The 23,685-nt window shown below is 45.1% G+C and overlaps 1 protein-coding gene across 2 annotated transcripts; it reads right to left on the bottom strand.

Moving 5' to 3' along the window:
• Positions 1 to 332: 332 nt before the first annotated feature.
• Positions 333 to 23,625, bottom strand: LOC130299457 (oocyte zinc finger protein XlCOF22-like). 2 transcript variants are annotated; one of them, XM_056551461.1, is made up of 8 exons: positions 23,490 to 23,625; positions 12,661 to 12,797; positions 12,400 to 12,555; positions 10,767 to 10,896; positions 10,555 to 10,649; positions 10,278 to 10,448; positions 10,071 to 10,200; positions 333 to 1,965 (listed from the first exon to the last, which is right to left on the bottom strand). In XM_056551461.1, exons 2-8 carry the CDS (start codon positions 12,736 to 12,738, stop codon positions 680 to 682), a joined length of 2,046 nt encoding a protein of 681 aa, XP_056407436.1. In that variant the 5' UTR covers positions 12,739 to 12,797; positions 23,490 to 23,625; the 3' UTR covers positions 333 to 679. The 2 variants fall into 2 exon arrangements, with proteins under 2 accessions (XP_056407436.1, XP_056407435.1); XM_056551460.1 differs by lacking the exon at positions 23,490 to 23,625 and adding an exon at positions 19,012 to 19,196.
• Between the last annotated feature and the right edge of the window lie 60 nt (positions 23,626 to 23,685).

Raw genomic sequence — 23,685 nt, 5'->3', positions numbered from 1 at the left:
CAGGATTGTACAATCGCATAGAATATATTATTAGAGCCAGATAAACCCTTTAACTTAGTTTGCATTCACACCACGATTGCCGCCTACGGCTGCCGGATCCGGCTGGGGGAGGGGAAAACCGCGCGCTCTCGTACCCCAGCTGGACCGACACTGAAATCCGTCACAAAACCGGACACGGGGCAGAAATGAGCCGTCCAATCACTGTTTGACTCCGGTCGGCTCATTAAAGTGAATGGATTTCAGTGTCGGTCCGGCTGGGGTTCGAGAGCGCCCGGTTTTCCCCTCCCCCAACCGGATCCGGCAGCCGTAGGCGGCAGTCGTGGTGTGAATGCAAACTAAGTTAAAGGGTTTATCTGGATATATAAAACTTTAGAAATTTGGCTAGAGGCATTAAAAATAACTTTAAAAAAATTCATACTCACCTTCCTCTGTGTTCCGCAGCTCCCGATGTTCGGTCCTCCGCTCGTCACTCTTCTTCCTACTTTCGAGAGGACGTATCTAAGTAGTGAAGGCCGCAATCAGTGGCCACTGCAGTTTCCTGCCTCAGCCAGTCATATAGGAGGAGCGGGCCGTCACTACTGACACTTGTCTGTCTCAAAAACGAGGAGCGGAGGACTGGTCGGAGCTGCGGGTACTGAGGCAGGTGAGTATGTCTTTTTTAAGTGCTCTTCTGCGACCATCAAATACCCGTATTTCCTATGTGTATTTTGAGATGTGTAAGAAGACTTGATTTATCCGTAAAACATTCCCAACATACTGAACATGAATACGTCTTCGCTCTTGTGTGATTTCTCTCATGTCTAACAAGATGATCTTTTGATTTAAAACATTTCCCACACTCTGAACATGAATATGGCTTCTCTCTTGTGTGACTTCTCTTATGTTTGGCCAAATTTGAACTTGTTGTAAAACATTTCCCACATTCTGAACATGAATACGGCTTTTCTCCTAGGTGCGTTCTCTGATGTCTAATAAGATGTGGTTTTGATGTTAAACATTTACCACATTCTGAACATGAATACGGCTTCTCTCCTGTGTGAGTTTCCTCATGCATAGCAAGATTTGTTTTAGTTGTAAATCCTCTCCCACATTCTGAACATGAATACGGCTTCTCTCCTGTGTGAATTCTCTGATGTATAACAAGCTGTGGTTTACGCATAAAACATTTCCCACACTCTGAACATGCATATGGTTTTTCTCCTGTATGAATTCTCTTATGTTTAACAAGGCTTGAGGCATCTGTAAAACATTTCCCACATTCTGAACATGAATATGGTTTTTCCCCTGTGTGACATCTCTCATGTTTAACAAGGCCTGATTTACATGTAAAACATTTTCCACATTCTGGACATGAAAAAGGTTTCTCTCCTGTGTGAATTCTCACATGTTTAATAAGAGTTGCCTTACCAGTAAAATATTTCCCACATTCTGGACATGAATATGGCATTTTTTTTATGTGACTTTTGTCATGTACAACAAGAAGTGATTTTGTTTGAAAACATTTTCCACATTCAGGACATGGATATGACGTATCTACTGAGTGAGTTTCCTGATGTATAACAAGATCTGATTTCTGTCCAAAAGGTTGCCCACATTTTGAGCACATATATAACTTCTCTTTTATGTGCAGTCTCTCATGCACAAGAAGCTCTGATGTATCTGTAAAACATTTCCCACATAGTGAACATGAATATGTCTTCTCCCCTGTAAACTCTTTTTTACATTCACCACAATTAAACGTTTTCCCTTTTCTCTGATCTGTCCTTGTGGTGACAACTTGTGATGGGTCAGGAGAAGGTTTCCCATGATTAGGGGCATTATATGATAGATCTGTACTGTGAGGTCCTGGATGTACAGTAAGAGGAAGGAAGTCATCTCCTGGGGAGTGCTGCATGAAGTCTTCATCTTCTACTTTACAATTTAGTGATAAATTGAAGATTCCATCTGTGTCCTTATTAGGATTTTCTGTTTGGATTAAAAATTGATTCTGTAATTTTTTTCTCAAACTACAAAGCAGACACATTTAAAACATTCCTATTAGACTGAAAACACATGTGCCACTGCCTAAACCGGCTCAACATAGGCACCACCTACATTAGCTCCTCAGCACTGGCCCCACCTACATTAGCTCCTCAACATTGGCCCCGCCTACCTCAGCTCCTCAGTACTGGCTTCGCCTACATCAGCTCCTCAGCACTGGCCCCGCCTACATCAGCTCCTCAGCACTGACCCCGCCTACATCAGCTCCTCAGCACTGGTCCCGCCTACATCAGCTCCTCAGCACTGGCCCCGCCTACATCAGCTCCTCAGCACTGGCCCCGCCTACATCAGCTCCTCAGCACTGGCCCCACCTACATCAGCTCTTCAGCACTGGCCCCGCCTACATCAGCTCCTCAGCACTGGCCCCGCCTACATCAGCTCCTCAGCACTGGCCCCACCTACATCAGCTCTTCAGCACTGGCCCCGCCTACATCAGCTCTTCAGCACTGGCCCCGCCTACATCAGCTCCTTAGCACAGGCCCCTCAAGCTCCTTAGCACTGTCCCCCCCTACATCAGCTCCTCAGCACAGGCCCCGCCTACATAAGCTCTTCAGCACTGTCCCCCCCTACATCAGCTCCTCAGCACAGGCCCCGCCTACATAAGCTCTTCAGCACTGGCCCCGCCTACATCAGCTTCTTAGCACAGGCTCAGTCTACATCAGCTCCTCAGCACAGGCCCCATCTACATCAGCTCCTTAGCACTGGCCCCGCCCACATCAGCTCCTATTAGGTTTGTATATACAGAGGTAATAAACTCATGTAGTAGCTCTGTATTTGCTTGATCTCAGGTGACAAACCGTTACCATTATTTTCTACCTTGTTTTTTTTTATTTTATTATTATTTTAAATCTTTTTCAGCATTAGTTTTGCTTTCTTTGGCCGTCTACCTGTTATTTGGGGGTCTAGTAGATCTTCTTCTTACATGTTTACAGGTTTTATGAGCTCTCTGTATTTTTCAAAGGATAAAGCCGACCCCTCTGATTTGCAGTTTTTAAATGTCTTTTTGTAGTTTATTGCCACATGGATCGGATACCTTTAGTCGCTTATACTTGTTACTTATAGGAACATATTTGGCAGTATTATTACAGTAGACCAATCTCCACATCTCTTCTGTTCTCCAGTCTATACGGTATATATGACCCTTTGCCTGGTCCTCTGATCTGTAAATCCTCTCGTGTGTGACCCGGACTGCCGACCACTCTGCCGGTCTCTGAACTTGCCTCTACCTGACCCCTCGGTGAAATGTTTAGGCACAAAACAGATCTGAGCCAAAAGTCTCAAAATATTTGGATTTGCATTCATTTGATCATTTCAAAATATTATCTGCAATATCCAGATAATGAGAATAAAGATGATGATAATAAATCACGACCTCTGCTGCCATTTGTTGGGTTTCCCAGGCGGCAGCAGAAATACTTATAGAGTCTATAGAGACTGGTTATTATCTCTCTTTTACCTTGAAAGGGCAGAACCAGCAGATCGTGGTCTCCATGCGCAGAAGAGTAGACTCCAATGTTAGATCAGTGGTTATCTAGGAGGACGTTCACACACGGCTGATTTGCTACAGATTGTCCCACTCATCTGAATGTGGTTCGTAATAATATGAAAGGCATTTTAGCTGCAGGAATCTGCCAGGTGTGAACTGACAACAGCAAAGTGAGGGACATGTGTCTGGATCTCAGTCAGACATCGGCCTCTGATCCGTAATAATCGTCACACCCTCAGGCGGCACATTTCATCTACAGGAGCAGCGCACCCCATTCACTTCTATGGCCCAAATGAGATAGCTAGTGACTCCGGTGGAGATAAACAGGGACGTGCACAGACATTTTGGGGGGCAGGGACACTTTTAATAAAAAAAAATGTTAATAAAACACAACACAATTCCTGAGGTAAGGGACCACCAGCAGTCATGTTAGCTCAATGGGACCTGCATCACCCCATGGAGTTCGCAACCCGTGAGGACATTATATGGCAGGGGCTCAAGCTCCCCTTTGAGTCTATGTGCGCACGTCCCTGGGGATATATCCACTATTTAAAGCAGACTCATGACGGGGGCTGTTGCGCTTTTGAAATACGTTCAATAGAGTCCGCTGATCCCGTTTTCCACCAGATGCCAATGTCTATCATAAATGGGGGCAGGAACGTGATGCGTTCACACTCTAACTGTGGGAGAGTCTCCGTATAGCTGGGCCAATAAGTACAAAGGGGGTCTAGACTGGTAGAGATCCTTCATAATCAATACACAGGCAAGTAGGTTACAGCCAGAAGCAGAGAGTATAAGATCAGAACCATAACGTATAACAGAGGACAGGACGGTATACAGAGGCCAGATAATAAAACAGGGTCATATACTGTACAGGAATCTGAATACACTAGAACATCACTAGAGGACTAGGAACCTTATTGCTCAGATGGGGCTGCCTGATACCGGAGGTGATTCATGGCGATTGGTTGGGGATAGATTTGGGTGTGTAGGCTGGTCCTATAGGAGGCAGAGATTGGGCACGTGCCCACCCTTAGTAAAAAGTCAGCAATAACAATAGTCGGAGGGGAAGGAGGCAAAGGCTGGACCACATCCCATCTGAGCCCTCATACATGACAGTATACAGACCTCACCATGACCCCAGTGCCCCCTGTACCCACAGTCAGTGGCGTAGCTATAGAGGTCGCAGAGGTCGCCATGGCGACCAGGCCCAACAGCCAGGGGGGTCGCGGGGCCCCCCCTGCCACTACACTAAATGCTGACAGGTCGGCACTGCACGGGCCTGGGGTGGAAGGGGGCGTAGCTGGCAGCAAGTTCCTTCATGCTGTCCTTTAGAAAATGAGCGCAGCAGGGCCGGTGTTTCACCTCACACCGGACTGACCATCGCGTCATATGCCTTATTTTTAATGTGTGCGGCTGCGGCCGCCCTGCCTCTATGATACCCCATAGATAGTTGCAGGGACTGCTGGGAGATTACATGCCGCGCGCAGGCACGCACATCGGCTCCAAGCAAGTCCCTGCGCTCAACCCTGCCACATTACACTATAAACGGAAGCAGCAACCCGGCGCCTCATACATCCTCTGCGGTTACCTGCACCGCGATCTCCTCTGGCGCCGACACCGCTACTTCCCTGGTACCCGGTAAGCAGCAAGCCGCGGCAGTGATGCCCAGGAGCCGGGTGAGTGAACTGTGGGGTGAAGATACCGAGGATGGGTGTGTATGTGTATATGATAGATGTGTCTGTATGTATGATAGATGTGTCTGTATGTATTCATGTATGATAGATGTGTCTGTATGTATGCATGTATGTATGATAGATGTGTCTGTATGTATGCATGTATGATAGATATGTCTATGTATGATAGATGTGTCAGTATGTATGATAGCTGTGTCTGTATGTATGATAGATGTGTCTGTATGTATGATAGATGTGTCTGTATGTATGCATGTATGATAGATGTGTCTGTATGTATGCGTGTATGATTGATGTGTCTGTATGCATGTATGATTGATGTGTCTGTATGTATGCATGTATGATTGATGTGTCTGTATGTATGCATGTTTGATTGATGTGTGTGTATGTATGCATGTATGATAGATGTGTATGTATGCATGTATGATAGATGTGTATGTATGTATGTATGATTGATGTGTATGCATGTATGATAGATGTGTATGTATGTATGTATGATTGATGTGTATGCATGTATGATTGATGTGTCTGTATGTATGCATGTATGATTGATGTGTATGCATGTATGATTGATGTGTCTGTATGTATGCATGTATGATTGATGTGTCTGTATGTATGCGTGTATGATTGATGTGTCTGTATGCATGTATGATTGATGTGTCTGTATGTATGCATGTATGATTGATGTGTCTGTATGTATGCATGTATGATTGATGTGTCTGTATATATACATATATGATAGATGTGTCTGTATGTATGCATGTATGATAGATGTGTCTGTATGTATGCATGTATGATAGATGTGTCTGTATGTATGCATGTATGATTGATGTGTATGCATGTATGATTGATGTGTCTGTATGTATGCATGTATGATTGATGTGTCTGTATGTATGCGTGTATGATTGATGTGTCTGTATGCATGTATGATTGATGTGTCTGTATGTATGCATGTATGATTGATGTGTCTGTATGTATGCATGTATGATTGATGTGTCTGTATATATACATATATGATAGATGTGTCTGTATGTATGCATGTATGATTGATGTGTCTGTATGTATGCGTGTATGATTGATGTGTATGTTATTATGCGTGTATGATAGATGTGTCTGTATGTATGCTTGATAGATTTGTGTAATACTACAGCTGCAGGTCTGAAGGGGAGGCCTGTTGCTGTCAGCACACTTATTTATTTTAATGATGGGCCCTTACAAATAAATAAATAAATAAATAAATAATAATAATTAAAAAGCTATGGGCAAGCTCTGGCCGCTTTTCCCCCTGCAGGGGCCTCACTCTGGGCAGGCCGTTCGCGCAGTAAGATTGGGCAGGGACACTGCCCCCTTAAGAGCAGAGGGCTGCTGGGAGCAGACATGCCCCACGCAGGTAAGCACATCTGCTCCAAGCCCCTGACAAGTCCCTGCCTGCGACCACCGCTACATCCACAGCACCTGCAGAAAAAGCAGCAGCCTCTGCTCCACTCCATCCCCTACAGTCACCAGCCGTATAATCTCCTCTGCCTCACTGCATCCCCGGCACCTGGTTAGTGACCGGCCATGGTGCTGATCTCCAGGAGGGTGAGAGGTTGGGGATGTGTGTATGTGTGATGTATGTATGATAGATGTATGTATGATGTATGTATGATAGATGTGTGTATGTATGATGTATGTATGACAGATGTATGTATGATAGATGTATGTATGATGTATGTATGATAGATGTGTGTATGTATGATGTATGAATGATGGATGTATGTATGAATGATAACTGTGTGTATGTATGATAGATATGGGTGTATGATGTGTAGATGTATCTTACATCTATCATCATACATATACAAATCTACCATACATACACATCTATCATACAGTGTATAGCAGGGTTATATTTTGTGGATTTTTATTGAGGGGCAGTGTGTGGCAGTATTATATTCAGGGGCTACAGTGGTGGTAGTATTATATTCATGGGCACAGTTTGGCAGTATTATAATCAGAGGGTACAGTATCTGGCAGTATTATATTCAGAGGGCTCAGTATGTGGTAGTATTATATTCAGAGGGTACAGTAGGTGGCAGTATTATATTCAGGGGGTATAGTGTGTGGCAGTATTATATTCAGGGGGTACAGTATGTGGTAGTATTATATTCAGAGAGTACAGAGTGTGGCAGTATTATATTCAGAGAGTACAGAGTGTGGCAGTATTATATTCAGGGGGTATAGTGTGTGGTAGTATTATATTCAGAGAGTACAGTATGTGGCAGTATTATATTCAGAGAGTACAGAGTGTGGCAGTATTATATTCAGGGGTATAGTGTGTGGCAGGATTATATTCAGGGGGTATAGTGTGTGGCAGTATTATATTCAGGGAGTACACTGTGTTGCAGTATTATATTCAGGGGGTAAAGTATTTGGCAGTATCATATTCAGGGGTATAGTGTGCGGCAGTACAGTGATCCCCCGACTTATGATGGCCCCGACATATGATCATTTCAACATATGATGGCCTCTCAGAGCCCATCGTATGTTGAAGGCAGCCTCGACATATGATGCTGCTGTGTGTTGGGGTCATCATACAAACAGCTATCCGACAGCGCTGACAACTTCAGCAACTGACAGATTAGTTGTTTAATGTCCCCGTGTGCCCCGTTCTGCCTCCTGTTACTCACATGCTGTCCTGCTAACTCATACAGGCTTCCACTGTGAGCTCCGTGTAAGCCCCGCCCCCCAGTGCAGCCATAGCCAATAGCCTGGAGCATCTTGCTGCAGGCATCCAATGAGCTGCTCCCCTTCCTTTCCTATAGAGCTGTAGTCGGCAGGATGGTAATGGAGGACATTCTGTCCCCCCTGAAGGTATTTAAAGAACTGTACAGTACTGTATGCGATGTCACACATCACATACAATACATATACACACTATACACCCCATACATCAATGTTTCCCTATCAGTGTGCCTCCAGCTGTTGCAAAACTATAACTCCCAGCATGCCCAGACAGTCAATGGCTGTACATGCATGCTGGGAGTTGTAGTTGTGCAACAGCTGGAGGCACCCTGGTTTGTTAAACACTCCCCATACACTCCACATGGTCATCCCAGAACCAATTAGCAGTTTCCCATAGAGATATATATTCAACATACAATGGTTCCGAGGCCCCAGAACCAATTACCATTTTTACATAGACATATGTACTCGACATATGATGGTTTCAACATATGATGGTTCTCCTGGAACCAATTAATATCATATGTTGAGGGACCACTGTATTATATTCAGGGGGTATAGTGTGTGGCAGTATTATATTCAGGGGGTATAGTGTGTGGCAGTATGATATTCAGGGGGTATAGTGTGTGGCAGTATTATATTCAGGGGTATAGTATGTGGCAGTATTATATTCAGGGGGTATAGTGTGTGGCAGTATTATATTCAGGGGGTATAGTGTGTGGCAGTATTATATTCAGGGGGTATAGTGTGTGGCAGTATTATATTCAGGGGGTATAGTGTGTGGCAGTATTATATTCAGGGGGTATAGTGTGTGGCAGTATTATATTCAGGGGGTATAGTGTGTGGCAGTATTATATTCAGGGGGTATAGTGTGTGGCAGTATTATATTCAGGGGGTATAGTGTGTGGCAGTATTATATTCAGGGGGTATAGTGTGTGGCAGTATTATATTCAGGGGGTATAGTGTGTGGCAGTATTATATTCAGGGGGTATAGTGTGTGGCAGTATTATATTCAGGGGGTATAGTGTGTGGCAGTATTATATTCAGGGGGTATAGTGTGTGGCAGTATTATATTCAGGGGGTATAGTGTGTGGCAGTATTATATTCAGGGGGTATAGTGTGTGGCAGTATTATATTCAGGGGGTATAGTGTGTGGCCGTATTATATTCAGGGGGTATAGTGTGTGGGAGTATTATATTCAGGGGGTATAGTGTGTGGGAGTATTATATTCAGGGGGTATAGTGTGTGGCAGAATTATATTCAGGGGGTATAGTGTGTGGCCGTATTATATTCAGGGGGTATAGTGTGTGGGAGTATTATATTCAGGGGGTATAGTGTGTGGCAGTATTATATTCAGGGGGTAAAGTATTTGGCAGGATTATAATGATTTTGTTTTTATACAGAGGATGAGGATCTACTGACAAAGTGAGCAACCAATGATGTCCGGGTGTCAGACTCTGCAGAGAAGATGGAGCTGGAAGAAGTCCTGACGTCTGGACCAATTGAAGAAGAAAAGAAAAGACAACAGAGAAGACGTCACTCAGGTCACTTTGTATATTCTCCTGACTGTCCCATCAGCTGGTGTCACTTGTAAGGTCTGCAGTGATGATGGCTGTACAACTCCTATAATGCCTGAGGCTCTACAGACATGATGGGAGTTATAGATTTACAACAGCTGGAGAGCAACTGGAACCAAGGTGATTGGTGGGGGTCCCAGCATTCGGACCTCCACCCAAAAAATGGGCTGCTTATTTTAAAATGCCCGGGCGTATTTTTGATACCAGTCCAGCCCTGCCTGTTAGTCACATATATAGTTGTGCATTCTCCTGACTGTACCATCAGTGCTGTAGTCACTAATATCTTTGTGCAGCCAAGGCCTGGTAAGGGGGTCATCCGGGATTGGGGAAGCGGGTTGTCAGGTTGTTGAGGGGCCCAGAGCAATTTTTCGCACCGGGGCCCTGCGGTTTCTAGCTACGCCCCTGACCACAGTAATGGACAATAAGTCTTCTCTTACCTTGTGATGTATAGAGCCCAGGTGTATATATCCTGTACATGGAGTATACAGACCTCACCATGACCCCAGTGCCCCCTGTACCCACAGAAATGGACAATAAGTCTTCTCTTACCCAGTGGTGATGTTGGGGTCCGGTGATCCCCCATCATGACTATGTCCTGGTACAGATCCTTGTGTCCTTCTATATACTCCCACTCCTCCATGGAGAAATAGACAGTGACGTCCTGACACCTTATAGGAACCTGACACACACAATGATACAGTCATCAGCAGAGCCCTCCCTTATTGTATAATGTCCCAGCATTCCCAGCAGTGTCACCTCTCCAGTCAGCAGCTCAGTCATCCTGGTGGTCAGTTCTAGGATCTTCTGCTCATGTATCAGTGAATGAGGTGGAGGATCCTCGGGGGTGGGGCTCTGGGTGGTGCCCGATCCTCCTGACACACGGGGGGTCACACACTCACCAGACCACTTCTTCACTACTGTGTAATCCTGTGTATGGTGAGACACTGATCACTACAGACATTCTAAGAATCCGCCCCCTTTCCAGTCATTTCCGGGATTATTTCTAGGGATAAGACGTCATGTGACCTCTCACCTCTCCGGTTATCAGGAGGATTATCTCTAGGGTGAGGTGTAATATCCTGGCAGCCATGTGCTTTCTGGCCTTCTCCATCCTTGTTGGGTCTATATCTATAGGAAATATACACAGTGACTGAATACATTGTATATATGTGATGATCACATGATGGGGGGTCTAGGGGACCCTCACCCCTGGTCTCCTCTACAATCAGGAAGGTCTCCTCTTACCCAGTGGTGATGTTGGGGGCCGGTGATCCCCCATCATGACTATGTCCTGGTACAGATCCTTGTGTCCTTCTATATACTCCCACTCCTCCATGGAGAAATAGACAGTGACGTCCTGACACCTTATAGGAACCTGAAACACACAATGATACAGTCATCAGCAGAGCCCTCCCTTATTGTATAATGTCCCAGCATTCCCAGCAGTGTCACCTCTCCAGTCATCAGCCTGCCCCTCCCTCCTGACACCTCCAGCAGTGCTCACCTCTCCAGTCATCAGCCTGCCCCTCCCTCCTGACACCTCCAGCAGTGCTCACCTCTCCAGTCATCAGCCTGCCCCTCCCTCCTGACACCCCCAGCAGTGCTCTCCTCTCCAGTCATCAGCCTGCCCCTCCCTCCTGACACCTCCAGCAGTGCTCTCCTCTCCAGTCATCAGCCTGCCCCTCCCTCCTGACACCTCCAGCAGTGCTCTCCTCTCCAGTCATCAGCCTGCCCCTCCCTCCTGACACCTCCAGCAGTGCTCACCTCTCCAGTCATCAGCCTACCCCTCCCTCCTGACACCTCCAGCAGTGCTCACCTCTCCAGTCATCAGCCTGCCCCTCCCTCCTGACACCTCCAGCAGTGCTCACCTCTCCAGTCATCAGCCTGCCCCTCCCTCCTGACACCTCCAGCAGTGCTCACCTCTCCAGTCATCAGCCTGCCCCTCCCTCCTGACACCCCCAGCAGTGCTCACCTCTCCAGTCATCAGCCTGCCCCTCCCTCCTGACACCCCCAGCAGTGCTCACCTCTCCAGTCATCAGCCTGCCCCTCCCTCCTGACACCCCCAGCAGTGCTCACCTCTCCAGTCATCAGCCTGCCCCTCCAGCAGTGCTCACCTCTCCAGTCATCAGCCTGCCCCTCCCTCCTGACACCTCCAGCAGTGCTCACCTCTCCAGTCATCAGCCTGCCCCTCCCTCCTGACATCTCCAGCAGTGTCACCTCTCCAGTCATCAGCCTGCCCCTCCCTCCTGACACCCCCAGCAGTGCTCTCCTCTCCAGTCATCAGCCTGCCCCTCCCTCCTGACACCTCCAGCAGTGCTCACCTCTCCAGTCATCAGCCTGCCCCTCCCTCCTGACACCTCCAGCAGTGCTCACCTCTCCAGTCATCAGCCTGCCCCTCCCTCCTGACACCCCCAGCAGTGCTCACCTCTCCAGTCATCAGCCTGCCCCTCCCTCCTGACACCCCCAGCAGTGCTCACCTCTCCAGTCATCAGCCTGCCCCTCCCTCCTGACACCCCCAGCAGTGCTCACCTCTCCAGTCATCAGCCTGCCCCTCCAGCAGTGCTCACCTCTCCAGTCATCAGCCTGCCCCTCCCTCCTGACACCTCCAGCAGTGCTCACCTCTCCAGTCATCAGCCTGCCCCTCCCTCCTGACATCTCCAGCAGTGTCACCTCTCCAGTCATCAGCCTGCCCCTCCCTCCTGACACCCCCAGCAGTGCTCTCCTCTCCAGTCATCAGCCTGCCCCTCCCTCCTGACACCCCCAGCAGTGCTCACCTCTCCAGTCATCAGCCTGCCCCTCCCTCCTGACGCCCCCAGCAGTGCTCACCTCTCCAGTCATCAGCCTGCCCCTCCCTCCTGACACCCCCAGCAGTGCTCACCTCTCCAGTCAGCAGGTCGGCCATCTTGTTGATGAGTTCCAGGATCTCCTGATGACTGTTTCCCTTATGTATCAGTGAGTGAGGTGGAGGCAGCGATATAGGAACCTGCTCCCTGCTCCATCCTTCCCCCTCTTCTGTCTTCACTACCATGTAATCCTGTGTATGGAGGAGACATTGATGTCACTTTATCCCTTCACCTCTCCAGCCATGTCCATGGTTTAGAGATAGAAGAGACGGGACATGATCTCCAGAATCCCTCACCTCTCCGCTCAGCAGGGACATGATCTCTAGGGCCACGTGTAATATTCTCTCCTCCATCACATCCAGGTCCTTCTCCATCCTTAGGGGGCAGTCAGGAGAAGAAAGGGAGACCCCCGACCACTAATGGAGACCTCCCCCTGGAGAGTGTATATAAAGACAAGCTGGAAGAGACTCCATGGTGACTCCACATATATGGCCCCTATTATATATATATATATATATACAGAAGAGATAACAGTATATACACATATATGGCCCCTATTATATATATATATATATATACAGAAGAGATAACAGTATATACACATATATGGCCCCTATTATATATATATACAGAAGAGATAACAGTATATACACATATATGGCCCCTATTATATATATACAGAAGAGATAACATTATATACACATATATGGCCCCTATTATATATATACATAATAGATAACAGTATATACACATATATGGCCCCTATTATATATATATATATACAGAAGAGATAACAGTATATACACATATATGACCCCTATTATATATATACATAATAGATAACAGTATATACACATATATGGCCCCTATTATATATATATATACAGAAGAGATAACAGTATATACACATATATGGCCCCTATTATATATATATATATACAGGAGAGATAACAGTATATACACATATATGGCCCCTATTATATATATATATACAGAAGAGATAACAGTATATACACATATATGGCCCCTATTATATATATATATATACAGAAGAGATAACAGTATATACACATATATGGCCCCTATTATATATATATATATACAGGAGAGATAACAGTATATACACATATATGGCCCCTATTATATATATACAGAAGAGATAACAGTATATACACATATATGGCCCCTATTATATATATACAGAAGAGATAACAGTATATACACATATATGGCCCCTATTATATATACAGAAGAGATAACAGTATATACACATATATGGCCCCTATTATATATATATATACATAAGAGATAACAGTATATACAAATATATGGCCCCTATTATATATATACAGAAGAGATAACAGTATATACACATATATGGCCCCTATTATATATATATATATATATATATATATACAGAAGAGATAACAGTATATACACATATATGGCCCCTATTATATATATATACAGAAGAGATAACAGTATATACACATATATGGCCCCTATTATATATATACAGAAGAGATAACAGTATATACACATATATGGCCCCTATTATATATATATATATATATATACAGAAGAGATAACAGTATATACACATATATGGCCCCTATTATATATATATACAGAAGAGATAACAGTATATACACATATATGGCCCCTATTATATATATACAGAAGAGATAACAGTATATACACATATATGGCCCCTATTATATATATATACAGAAGAGATAACAGTATATACACATATGGCCCCTATTATATATATATAGAAGAGATAACAGTATATACACATATGGCCCCTATTATATATATATATACAGAAGAGATAACAGTATATACACATATATGGCCCCTATTATATACAGCCCCCCATACAGTGCACAAATAACCACACAAAGCCCCTACACCTCCCCCATACAGGAGCCAAAGACAAGGACCAGACATTACTAGAAGACTCATCCTGCTAGAACAACAACCCGTCATATGGCTTATACTGACATTAAAGTGGTACTCCAGCACAAAATGATAGAGGATAAGATGTTAGATCGTGGGGATCCCCCCACTTGGGACCCCCGTGATCACCGGCCTGGCACCCTGGTCATCCGTGCACGGAGCGAACTCTGCCAAATGACTGGCGACTACAGCCGCTGCACCCCCTCCATTCAGGGCTACGTATTAGCCGTCACGCCCTCTCCCATAGACATTGCTGGGGGCTCGTCCGGGATCAGACAACTAATCGCATTTCCTGAGGAAGAGTCCGAGAAGTATGATGTATATGTGTGATGTGTATTAATGAATCAGGAATGTATGGAATATGGCCAGTGAATGTTTTCTCTATGAAGCTGTTTGTGTTGTAATAAATATGGTGTAAAAAAAATAAAACAATAATAAAGGAGAACTCTACCGTAGCCTTTCACTAACTACAACTCACAGCATGCCCTGATACAACCTTTCAGACATAAATGGAGGGGGCGTGACGTGTCGTCCCGAACATGGGAGCTCCACGCTCCTGTGTTCCGGTCATGCTGCTCCTGACCCGGAGATCATGGGGGTCCCCAGCAGCGGGACCCCCGTGATCTAACATCTTATCCCCTATCCTTTTAAAAGGGCAGTGATGGCGAACCTATGGCACGCCGAGCCCCCTCTGTGGGCACGCGGCAACAGGCCCCCGTCACATTCCGGACATCCCTGTGTCCCGAAAGATCATTTCGGGACACAAGGATGTCCCGGTTACCTCTCTGCCGTCCCGCATTAGCTTTAAAAACGCAGGGATCGCCGGGAGGTAGAGCACGCAGGACGTCACGTCACTGACGTCCCATGCGTGCGCCCGTAAAGCAGAGCGGAGCATCGGGGAGGACCGAGGATGACGCGCGCATGGTAAGTGACCAGCGGGACGTCATCTTCGGTGTTCCGACACAGACATACAGCCACCAGCCATACACTGTATATGGCTGGAGGATGTATGTCTGTGGGGGAACCCTGCCTGCCTAATGTGGGGGAACCCTGCCTGCCTAATGTGGGGGAACCCTGCCTGCCTAATGTGGGGGAATGCTGCCTGCCTAATGTGGGGGAACCCTGCCTAATGTGGGGGAATGCTGCCTGCCTAATGTTGGGGGAATTATACTGCCAACCTTGTGGGGGAATTATACTGCACCCTAATGTAGGGGAATTATACTGCACCCTAATGTGGGGGAATTATACTGCACCCTAATGTGGGGGAATTATACTGCACCCTAATGTGGGGGGAACTATACTGCCTACCTAATGTGGGGAACTATACTGCACCTAATGTGGGGGGAACTATACTGCACCTAATGTGGGGAACTATACTGCACCTAATGTGGGGGGGAACTATACTGCACCTAATGTGGGGGGGAACTATACTGCCAACCTAATGTGGGGGAACTATACTGCCAACCTAAAGTGGGGGGAACTATACTGCCAACCTAATGTGGGGAACTATACTGCACCTAATGTGGGGGGGAACTATACTGCACCTAATGTGGGGGGGAACTATACTGCACCTAATGTGGGGGGAAACTATACTGCACCTAATGTGGGGGGAACTATACTGCACCTAATGTGGGGGGAACTATACTGCACCTAATGTGGGGGGAACTATACTGCACCTAATGTGGGGGGAACTATACTGCCAACCTAATGTGGGGGGAACTGTACTGCACCTAATGTGGGGAACTATACTGCACCTAATGTGGGGGGAAACTATACTGCACCTAATGTGGGGGGAAACTATACTGCACCTAATGTGGGGGGAACTATACTGCCAACCTAATGTGGGGGGAACTATACTGCCAACCTAATGTGGGGGGGAACTATACTGCACCTAATGTGGGGGGGAACTATACTGCACCTAATGTGGGGGGGGAACTATACTGCACCTAATGTGGGGGGGGAACTATCCTGCACCTAATGTGGGGGGGAACTATCCTGCACCTAATGTGGGGGGAACTATCCTGCACCTAATGTGGGGGGAACTATCCTGCACCTAATGTGGGGGGAACTATACTGCCAACCTAATGTGGGGAACTGTACTGCACCTAATGTGGGGGGGAACTATACTGCACCTAATGTGGGGGGGAACTATACTGCACCTAATGTGGAGGGGAACTATACTGCACCTAATGTGGGGGGAAACTATACTGCACCTAATGTGGGGGGAGACTATACTGCACCTAATGTGGGGGGGGGGGGGAACTATACTGCACCTAATGTGGGGGGAACTATACTGCACCTAATGTGGGGGGGGGGGAACTATACTGCACCTAATGTGGGGGGGGGGGGAACTATCCTGCACCTAATGTGGGGGGGAACTATCCTGCACCTAATGTGGGGGGGGGGGAACTATCCTGCACCTAATGTGGGGGGGAACTATCCTGCACCTAATGTGGGGGGGAACTATCCTGCACACCTATTGTGGGGAACTATACTGCCAACCTAATGTGGGGGGAACTATACTGCCAACCTAATGTGGGGGGAACTATACTGCACCTAATGTGGGGGGGAACTATACTGCACCTAATGTGGGGGGGGAGCTATACTGCACCTAATGTGGGGGGGGAGCTATACTGCACCTAATGTGGGGGGGGGGGAGCTATACTGCACCTAATGTGGGGGGGAACTATACTGCACCTAATGTGGGGGGAACTATACTGCACCTAATGTGGGGGGGAACTATACTGCACCTAATGTGGGGGGGAACTATACTGCACCTAATGTGGGGGGGAACTATACTGCACCTAATGTGGGGGGGAACTATACTGCACCTAATGTGGGGGGGAACTATACTGCACCTAATGTGGGGGGGAACTATACTGCACCTAATGTGGGGGAACTATACTGCACCTAATGTGGGGGGAACTATACTGCACCTAATGTGGGGGAACTATACTGCACCTAATGTGGGGGAACTATACTGCACCTAATGTGGGGGAACTATACTGCACCTAATGTGGGGGGAACTATACTGCACCTAATGTGGGGGAACTATACTGCACCTAATGTGGGGGGAACTATACTGCACCTAATGTGGGGGGAACTATACTGCACCTAATGTGGGGGGAACTATACTGCACCTAATGTGGGGGGAACTATACTGCACCTAATGTGGGGGGAACTATACTGCCAACCTAATGTGGGGGGAACTATACTGCACCTAATGTGGGGGGGAACTATACTGCACCTAATGTGGGGGGGGGGAGCTATACTGCACCTAATGTGGGGGGGGAGCTATACTGCACCTAATGTGGGGGGGGAGCTATACTGCACCTAATGTGGGGGGGAACTATACTGCACCTAATGTGGGGGGGAACTATACTGCACCTAATGTGGGGGGGAACTATACTGCACCTAATGTGGGGGGGAACTATACTGCACCTAATGTGGGGGGGAACTATACTGCACCTAATGTGGGGGGGAACTATACTGCACCTAATGTGGGGGGAACTATACTGCACCTAATGTGGGGGGAACTATACTGCACCTAATGTGGGGGAACTACACTGCACCTAATGTGGGGGAACTATACTGCACCTAATGTGGGGGAACTATACTGCACCTAATGTGGGGGGAACTATACTGCACCTAATGTGGGGGGAACTATACTGCACCTAATGTGGGGGGAACTATACTGCACCTAATGTGGGGGGAACTATACTGCCAACCTAATGTGGGGGGAAACTATACTGCACCTAATGTGGGGGGAACTATACTGCACCTAATGTGGGGAACTATACTGCACCTAATGTGGGGGGAAACTATACTGCACCTAATGTGGGGGGGGACTATACTGCACCTAATGTGGGGGGAACTATACTGCACCTAATGTGGGGGGAAACTATACTGCACCTAATGTGGGGGGAACTATACTGCACCTAATGTGGGGGGAACTATACTGCACCTAATGTGTATTCTGCTTTAATTGCTGTGCTGGCACTTTGAGGGGAGTGCATTATGGTTCGGGCACAAAAAGGTTCGCCGTCACTGTAATAGGGGATAAAATGTTTTGCACCGGAGTACCCCTTTAAGTTTAGGCTCAAAATGATTTGAGAAATCACCAAGTTATTGTGCAAAATACTAAAACGTAAAAAAAGGCAAAAACATGTTTGATATGAGAGGATTCATACCGAGCCCAGGATAGGGGGGAAATAGATTTACAGGTTATTACAGGAAAATGCAAGGAAAATAACGGCGCAATTCTTGGATTTATTATTATTATTATTATTTACATTGTTTTAAGAAAAGTGAATTATCTATAAATACAAGGAGAAAGAAATAACAACAGTATAAACAACAGTATAATATATATATATAGGATAAACAAGATAATATCAGTATATACAACTCTATAATATATATATATATATATATATATATATATATATATATAACAGGATAAAAAGATACCAGTATATACAACTCTATAATATATATACAGGGATAGAGAAATAACTGTATATACACAACTTTTTAATATATATATACAGGATAAAAAGATACCAGTATATACAACTCTATAATATATATATATATACAGGGACAAAGAGATAATAACAGTATATACACATCATATATATCACTATACAATATAACAATAATATAATTCTCTCCTCACCACCGACCTCTCAGAATATAGAAGATTCCAGGTGTTTAAAGAACCTTTGGTGATTGATCATGTGATCAATCACATGGGAGGGAGGAGTCATGTGATCAATCACATGGGAGGGAGGAGTCAGGCTACAACCTACGTAAGACAGGAATGACCCTCAATCCCCTGATATTTCATCAATCCGCTCTCTATAGAACTATTTATATATGGACCAATAGCGCCCCCGAGTGGTGACAATTATATAATTATAGAGACATCATTTATTATACATTTCATCAATCCTCTCTATAGAACTATTTATATATGAACCAATAGCGCCCCCGAGTGGTGACAATTATATAATTATAGAGACATCATTTATTATACATTTCATCAATCCTCTCTATAGAACTATTTATATATGACCCAATAGCGCCCCCGAGTGGTGACAATTATATAATTATACAGACATCATTTATTATACATTTCATCAATCCTCTCTATAGAACTATTTATATATGATCCAATAGCGCCCCCGAGTGGTGACAATTATATAATTATAGAGACATCATTTATTATACATTTCATCAATCCTCTCTATAGAACTATTTATATATGACCAATAGCGCCCCCGAGTGGTGACAATTATATAATTATACAGACATCATTTATTATACATTTCATCAATCCTCTCTATAGAACTATTTATATATGGACCAATAGCGCCCCCGAGTGGTGACAATTATATAATTATAGAGACATCATTTATTATACATTTCATCAATCCTCTCTATAGAACTATTTATATATGGACCAATAGCGCCCCCGAGTGGTGACAATTATATAATTATAGAGACATCATTTATTATACATTTCATCAATCCGCTCTCTATAGAACTATTTATATATGACCCAATAGCGCCCCCGAGTGGTGACAATTATATAATTATAGGGACATCATTTATTATACATTTCATCAATCCTCTCTATAGAACTATTTATATATGATCCAATAGCGCCCCCGAGTGGTGACAATTATATAATTATAGAGACATCATTTATTATACATTTCATCAATCCTCTCTATAGAACTATTTATATATGATCCAATAGCGCCCCCGAGTGGTGACAATTATATAATTATAGAGACATCATTTATTATACATTTCATCAATCCTCTCTATAGAACTATTTATATATGATCCAATAGCGCCCCCGAGTGGTGACAATTATATAATTATACAGACATCATTTATTATACATTTCATCAATCCTCTCTATAGAACTATTTATATATGACCCAATAGCGCCCCCGAGTGGTGACAATTATATAATTATAGAGACATCATTTATTATACATTTCATCAATCCTCTCTCTATAGAACTATTTATATATGGACCAATAGCGCCCCCGAGTGGTGACAATTATATAATTATACAGACATTTCATTTATTATACATTTCATCAATCCTCTCTATAGAACTATTTATATATGACCCAATAGCGCCCCCGAGTGGTGACAATTATATAATTATAGAGACATCATTTATTATACATTTCATCAATCCTCTCTCTATAGAACTATTTATATATGGACCAATAGCGCCCCCGAGTGGTGACAATTATATAATTATAGAGACATCATTTATTATACATTTCATCAATCCTCTCTATAGAACTATTTATATATGGACCAATAGCGCCCCCGAGTGGTGACAATTATATAATTATAGAGACATCATTTATTATACATTTCATCAATCCGCTCTATAGAACTATTTATATATGACCAATAGCGCCCCCGAGTGGTGACAATTATATAATTATAGAGACATCATTTATTATACATTTCATCAATCCTCTCTATAGAACTATTTATATATGATCCAATAGCGCCCCCGAGTGGTTACAATTATATAATTATAGAGACATCATTTATTATACATTTCATCAATCCTCTCTATAGAACTATTTATATATGACCAATAGCGCCCCCGAGTGGTGACAATTATATAATTATACAGACATCATTTATTATACATTTCATCAATCCTCTCTATATAGAACTATTTATATATGACCCAATAGCGCCCCCGAGTGGTGACAATTATATAATTATAGAGACATCATTTATTATACATTTCATCAATCCTCTCTATAGAACTATTTATATATGACCCAATAGCGCCCCCGAGTGGTGACAATTATATAATTATACAGACATCATTTATTATACATTTCATCAATCCTCTCTATAGAACTATTTATATATGATCCAATAGCGCCCCCGAGTGGTGACAATTATATAATTATAGAGACATCATTTATTATACATTTCATCAATCCGCTCTCTATAGAACTATTTATATATGACCCAATAGCGCCCCCGAGTGGTGACAATTATATAATTATAGGGACATCATTTATTATACATTTCATCAATCCTCTCTATAGAACTATTTATATATGATCCAATAGCGCCCCCGAGTGGTGACAATTATATAATTATAGAGACATCATTTATTATACATTTCATCAATCCTCTCTATAGAACTATTTATATATGACCCAATAGCGCCCCCGAGTGGTGACAATTATATAATTATACAGACATCATTTATTATACATTTCATCAATCCTCTCTATAGAACTATTTATATATGACCCAATAGCGCCCCCGAGTGGTGACAATTATATAATTATAGAGACTATATACACAAGAGCTTACAGTCTATGAGGAGTGCTATAGTCACTATTTATATTCCTTACCCAGTTGGACGCTCTCCTCGTAGTACAGCAGCTGTAGGGCCGGTTGTCGATCTGAATCTCTATTTTTTAGTGGTATGACTTTGGGACACTTTTTGGGGGTTCTCCTGGTTTTTGTCCTTTAATAGGGATCTGGACCACTGCTGCAGTGGTCACTAACTCTAGGATGGTCCCTGTATAGGTGGTGGCTAAAACAGTGCCAAGAGGTCCCTGTGCGAGACACCGTGGATCAGGTAAGGGATTTGTGTTTCGTCTAAGGTCTGGACTGGCGGAGCTCATTCATAGTCAATACACTAGAAAGTGGGTTAGAGTCAGACAGAGAAGATACAACAGAGGGCAGGATTCTAGGCAAAGGCAAGGTCAGGTAACAAGCCAGGGTCATGTTCTGTAAGGGAATCACAATACAAGGGACACTGTGGATCAGGCAATGGGGAATAAGGGTTTCATCTGAGGTCTGGACTGGCAAAGCTCATTCATAATCAATAGGCAAAGGCAAGGTCAGGTAACAAGCCGGGGTCATGTACTGTAAGGGAATCAGGGCACACTGACACCTTCACAGGAAAACACTAGCAGACTAGGAACTAGGGATCGACCGATTATCGGTTTGGCCAGGATAATCACGATTTTGGGCATTATCGGTATCGGCAATTACCTTGCCAATATGCCAATAATGCCCCCACCGCACCGCGACCTCCCCCCCCACGACCCGCACCGCGTCGCACCCCCCACCTCACCGCCCCGGCCCCATTGCTTCCCCCATCCCCGGTTTTATAATTATCTGTTCCCGGGGCCCAGGGTCAACGCTACCTTTGGCTCCTGCTGCGTCCAGCGTTACGCTGTGCGCAATGACGAGTGACGTGACGCAACGTCACCATCAGTGCGCACAGTAACAGCTCAGGAGGACGCCACCGGAGCCAGATGTAGAGTGGATCCCGGGAACAGGTAATTATAAAACCGGGGATGGGGGAGGCAATGGGGCCGGGGCGGTGAGGTGGGGGGTGCGACGCGGTGCGGCGGACGGTTCCGGTGATAGGACTCAGGACCCCCGGACAGGTAAGGGGAGAGAAGCGGGTGGCGGCGGCGGCGGTCTATGGGGGGGGTAAATAGCCTATAACTTATACCGGAATATCGGCCCTAACCTGCACCGATTATCGGTATCGGCCCTAAAAAAACGATATCGGTCGATCCCTACTAGGAACCTTACTGCTCGGGCAGGATGGTAATAGTGCAGCTGCCCGATACGAGAAGTGATTGGTGGCGATTGGTTGGGGACAGTTTTGTTGACTAGATGGAGGCAAATCGACTATTGTCCATCAAATCAGAATCCGATATTTAGAAATGATCTCATGGATTTCAGAGGACGCTATGAAGGTTCCCGAAAACAAGATCATAGACCAGTGGTCTTCAACCTGCGGACCTCCAGATGTTGCAAAACTACAACTCCCAGCATGCCCGGACAGCCAACGGCTGTCCAGGCATGCTGGGAGTTGTAGTTATGCAACATCTGGAGGTCCGCAGGTTGAAGACCACTGTGATAGGCAATTGATGGGTGTCCATAACAGATGAGGGCCCCAAAGCCAGCCTGCCATGGCTGTACACCAGTGGTCTCAAACTGTGGTCCTCCAGGTGTGGCAAAACTTCAACACCTAGCACCCGGCATTCTGAGAGTTGAAGTTTTGCCACAGCTGGAGGACTGTAGCTTGAAGGCCACAGCACAAAGGGATAAGATGGAAGCCTTGATTTACCTTTTTCAGGGGCAGTGTGGATCCTCTGGAGAAGGCAGACAGGCTTTTGGCTGTCCAGGTATGCTGGGAGTTGCAGTTTTGCCACATCTGGAGGGTCACAATTTGAGACCACTGCTGTACACATAATATATTGGTCGTCAGGTTTACAATGACCGCCGACAATGCTTCGGTGAGATATAAAGTCTACTCTAGAAGG

This window comes from Hyla sarda, unplaced genomic scaffold (assembly GCF_029499605.1).
Source record: "Hyla sarda isolate aHylSar1 unplaced genomic scaffold, aHylSar1.hap1 scaffold_1054, whole genome shotgun sequence".
In the NCBI taxonomy this organism is placed as follows: Eukaryota; Metazoa; Chordata; class Amphibia; order Anura; family Hylidae; genus Hyla; species Hyla sarda.
The sequence above is the reverse complement of the archived record's forward strand: the minus strand, read 5'-3'. Positions and strand labels throughout refer to the sequence as shown.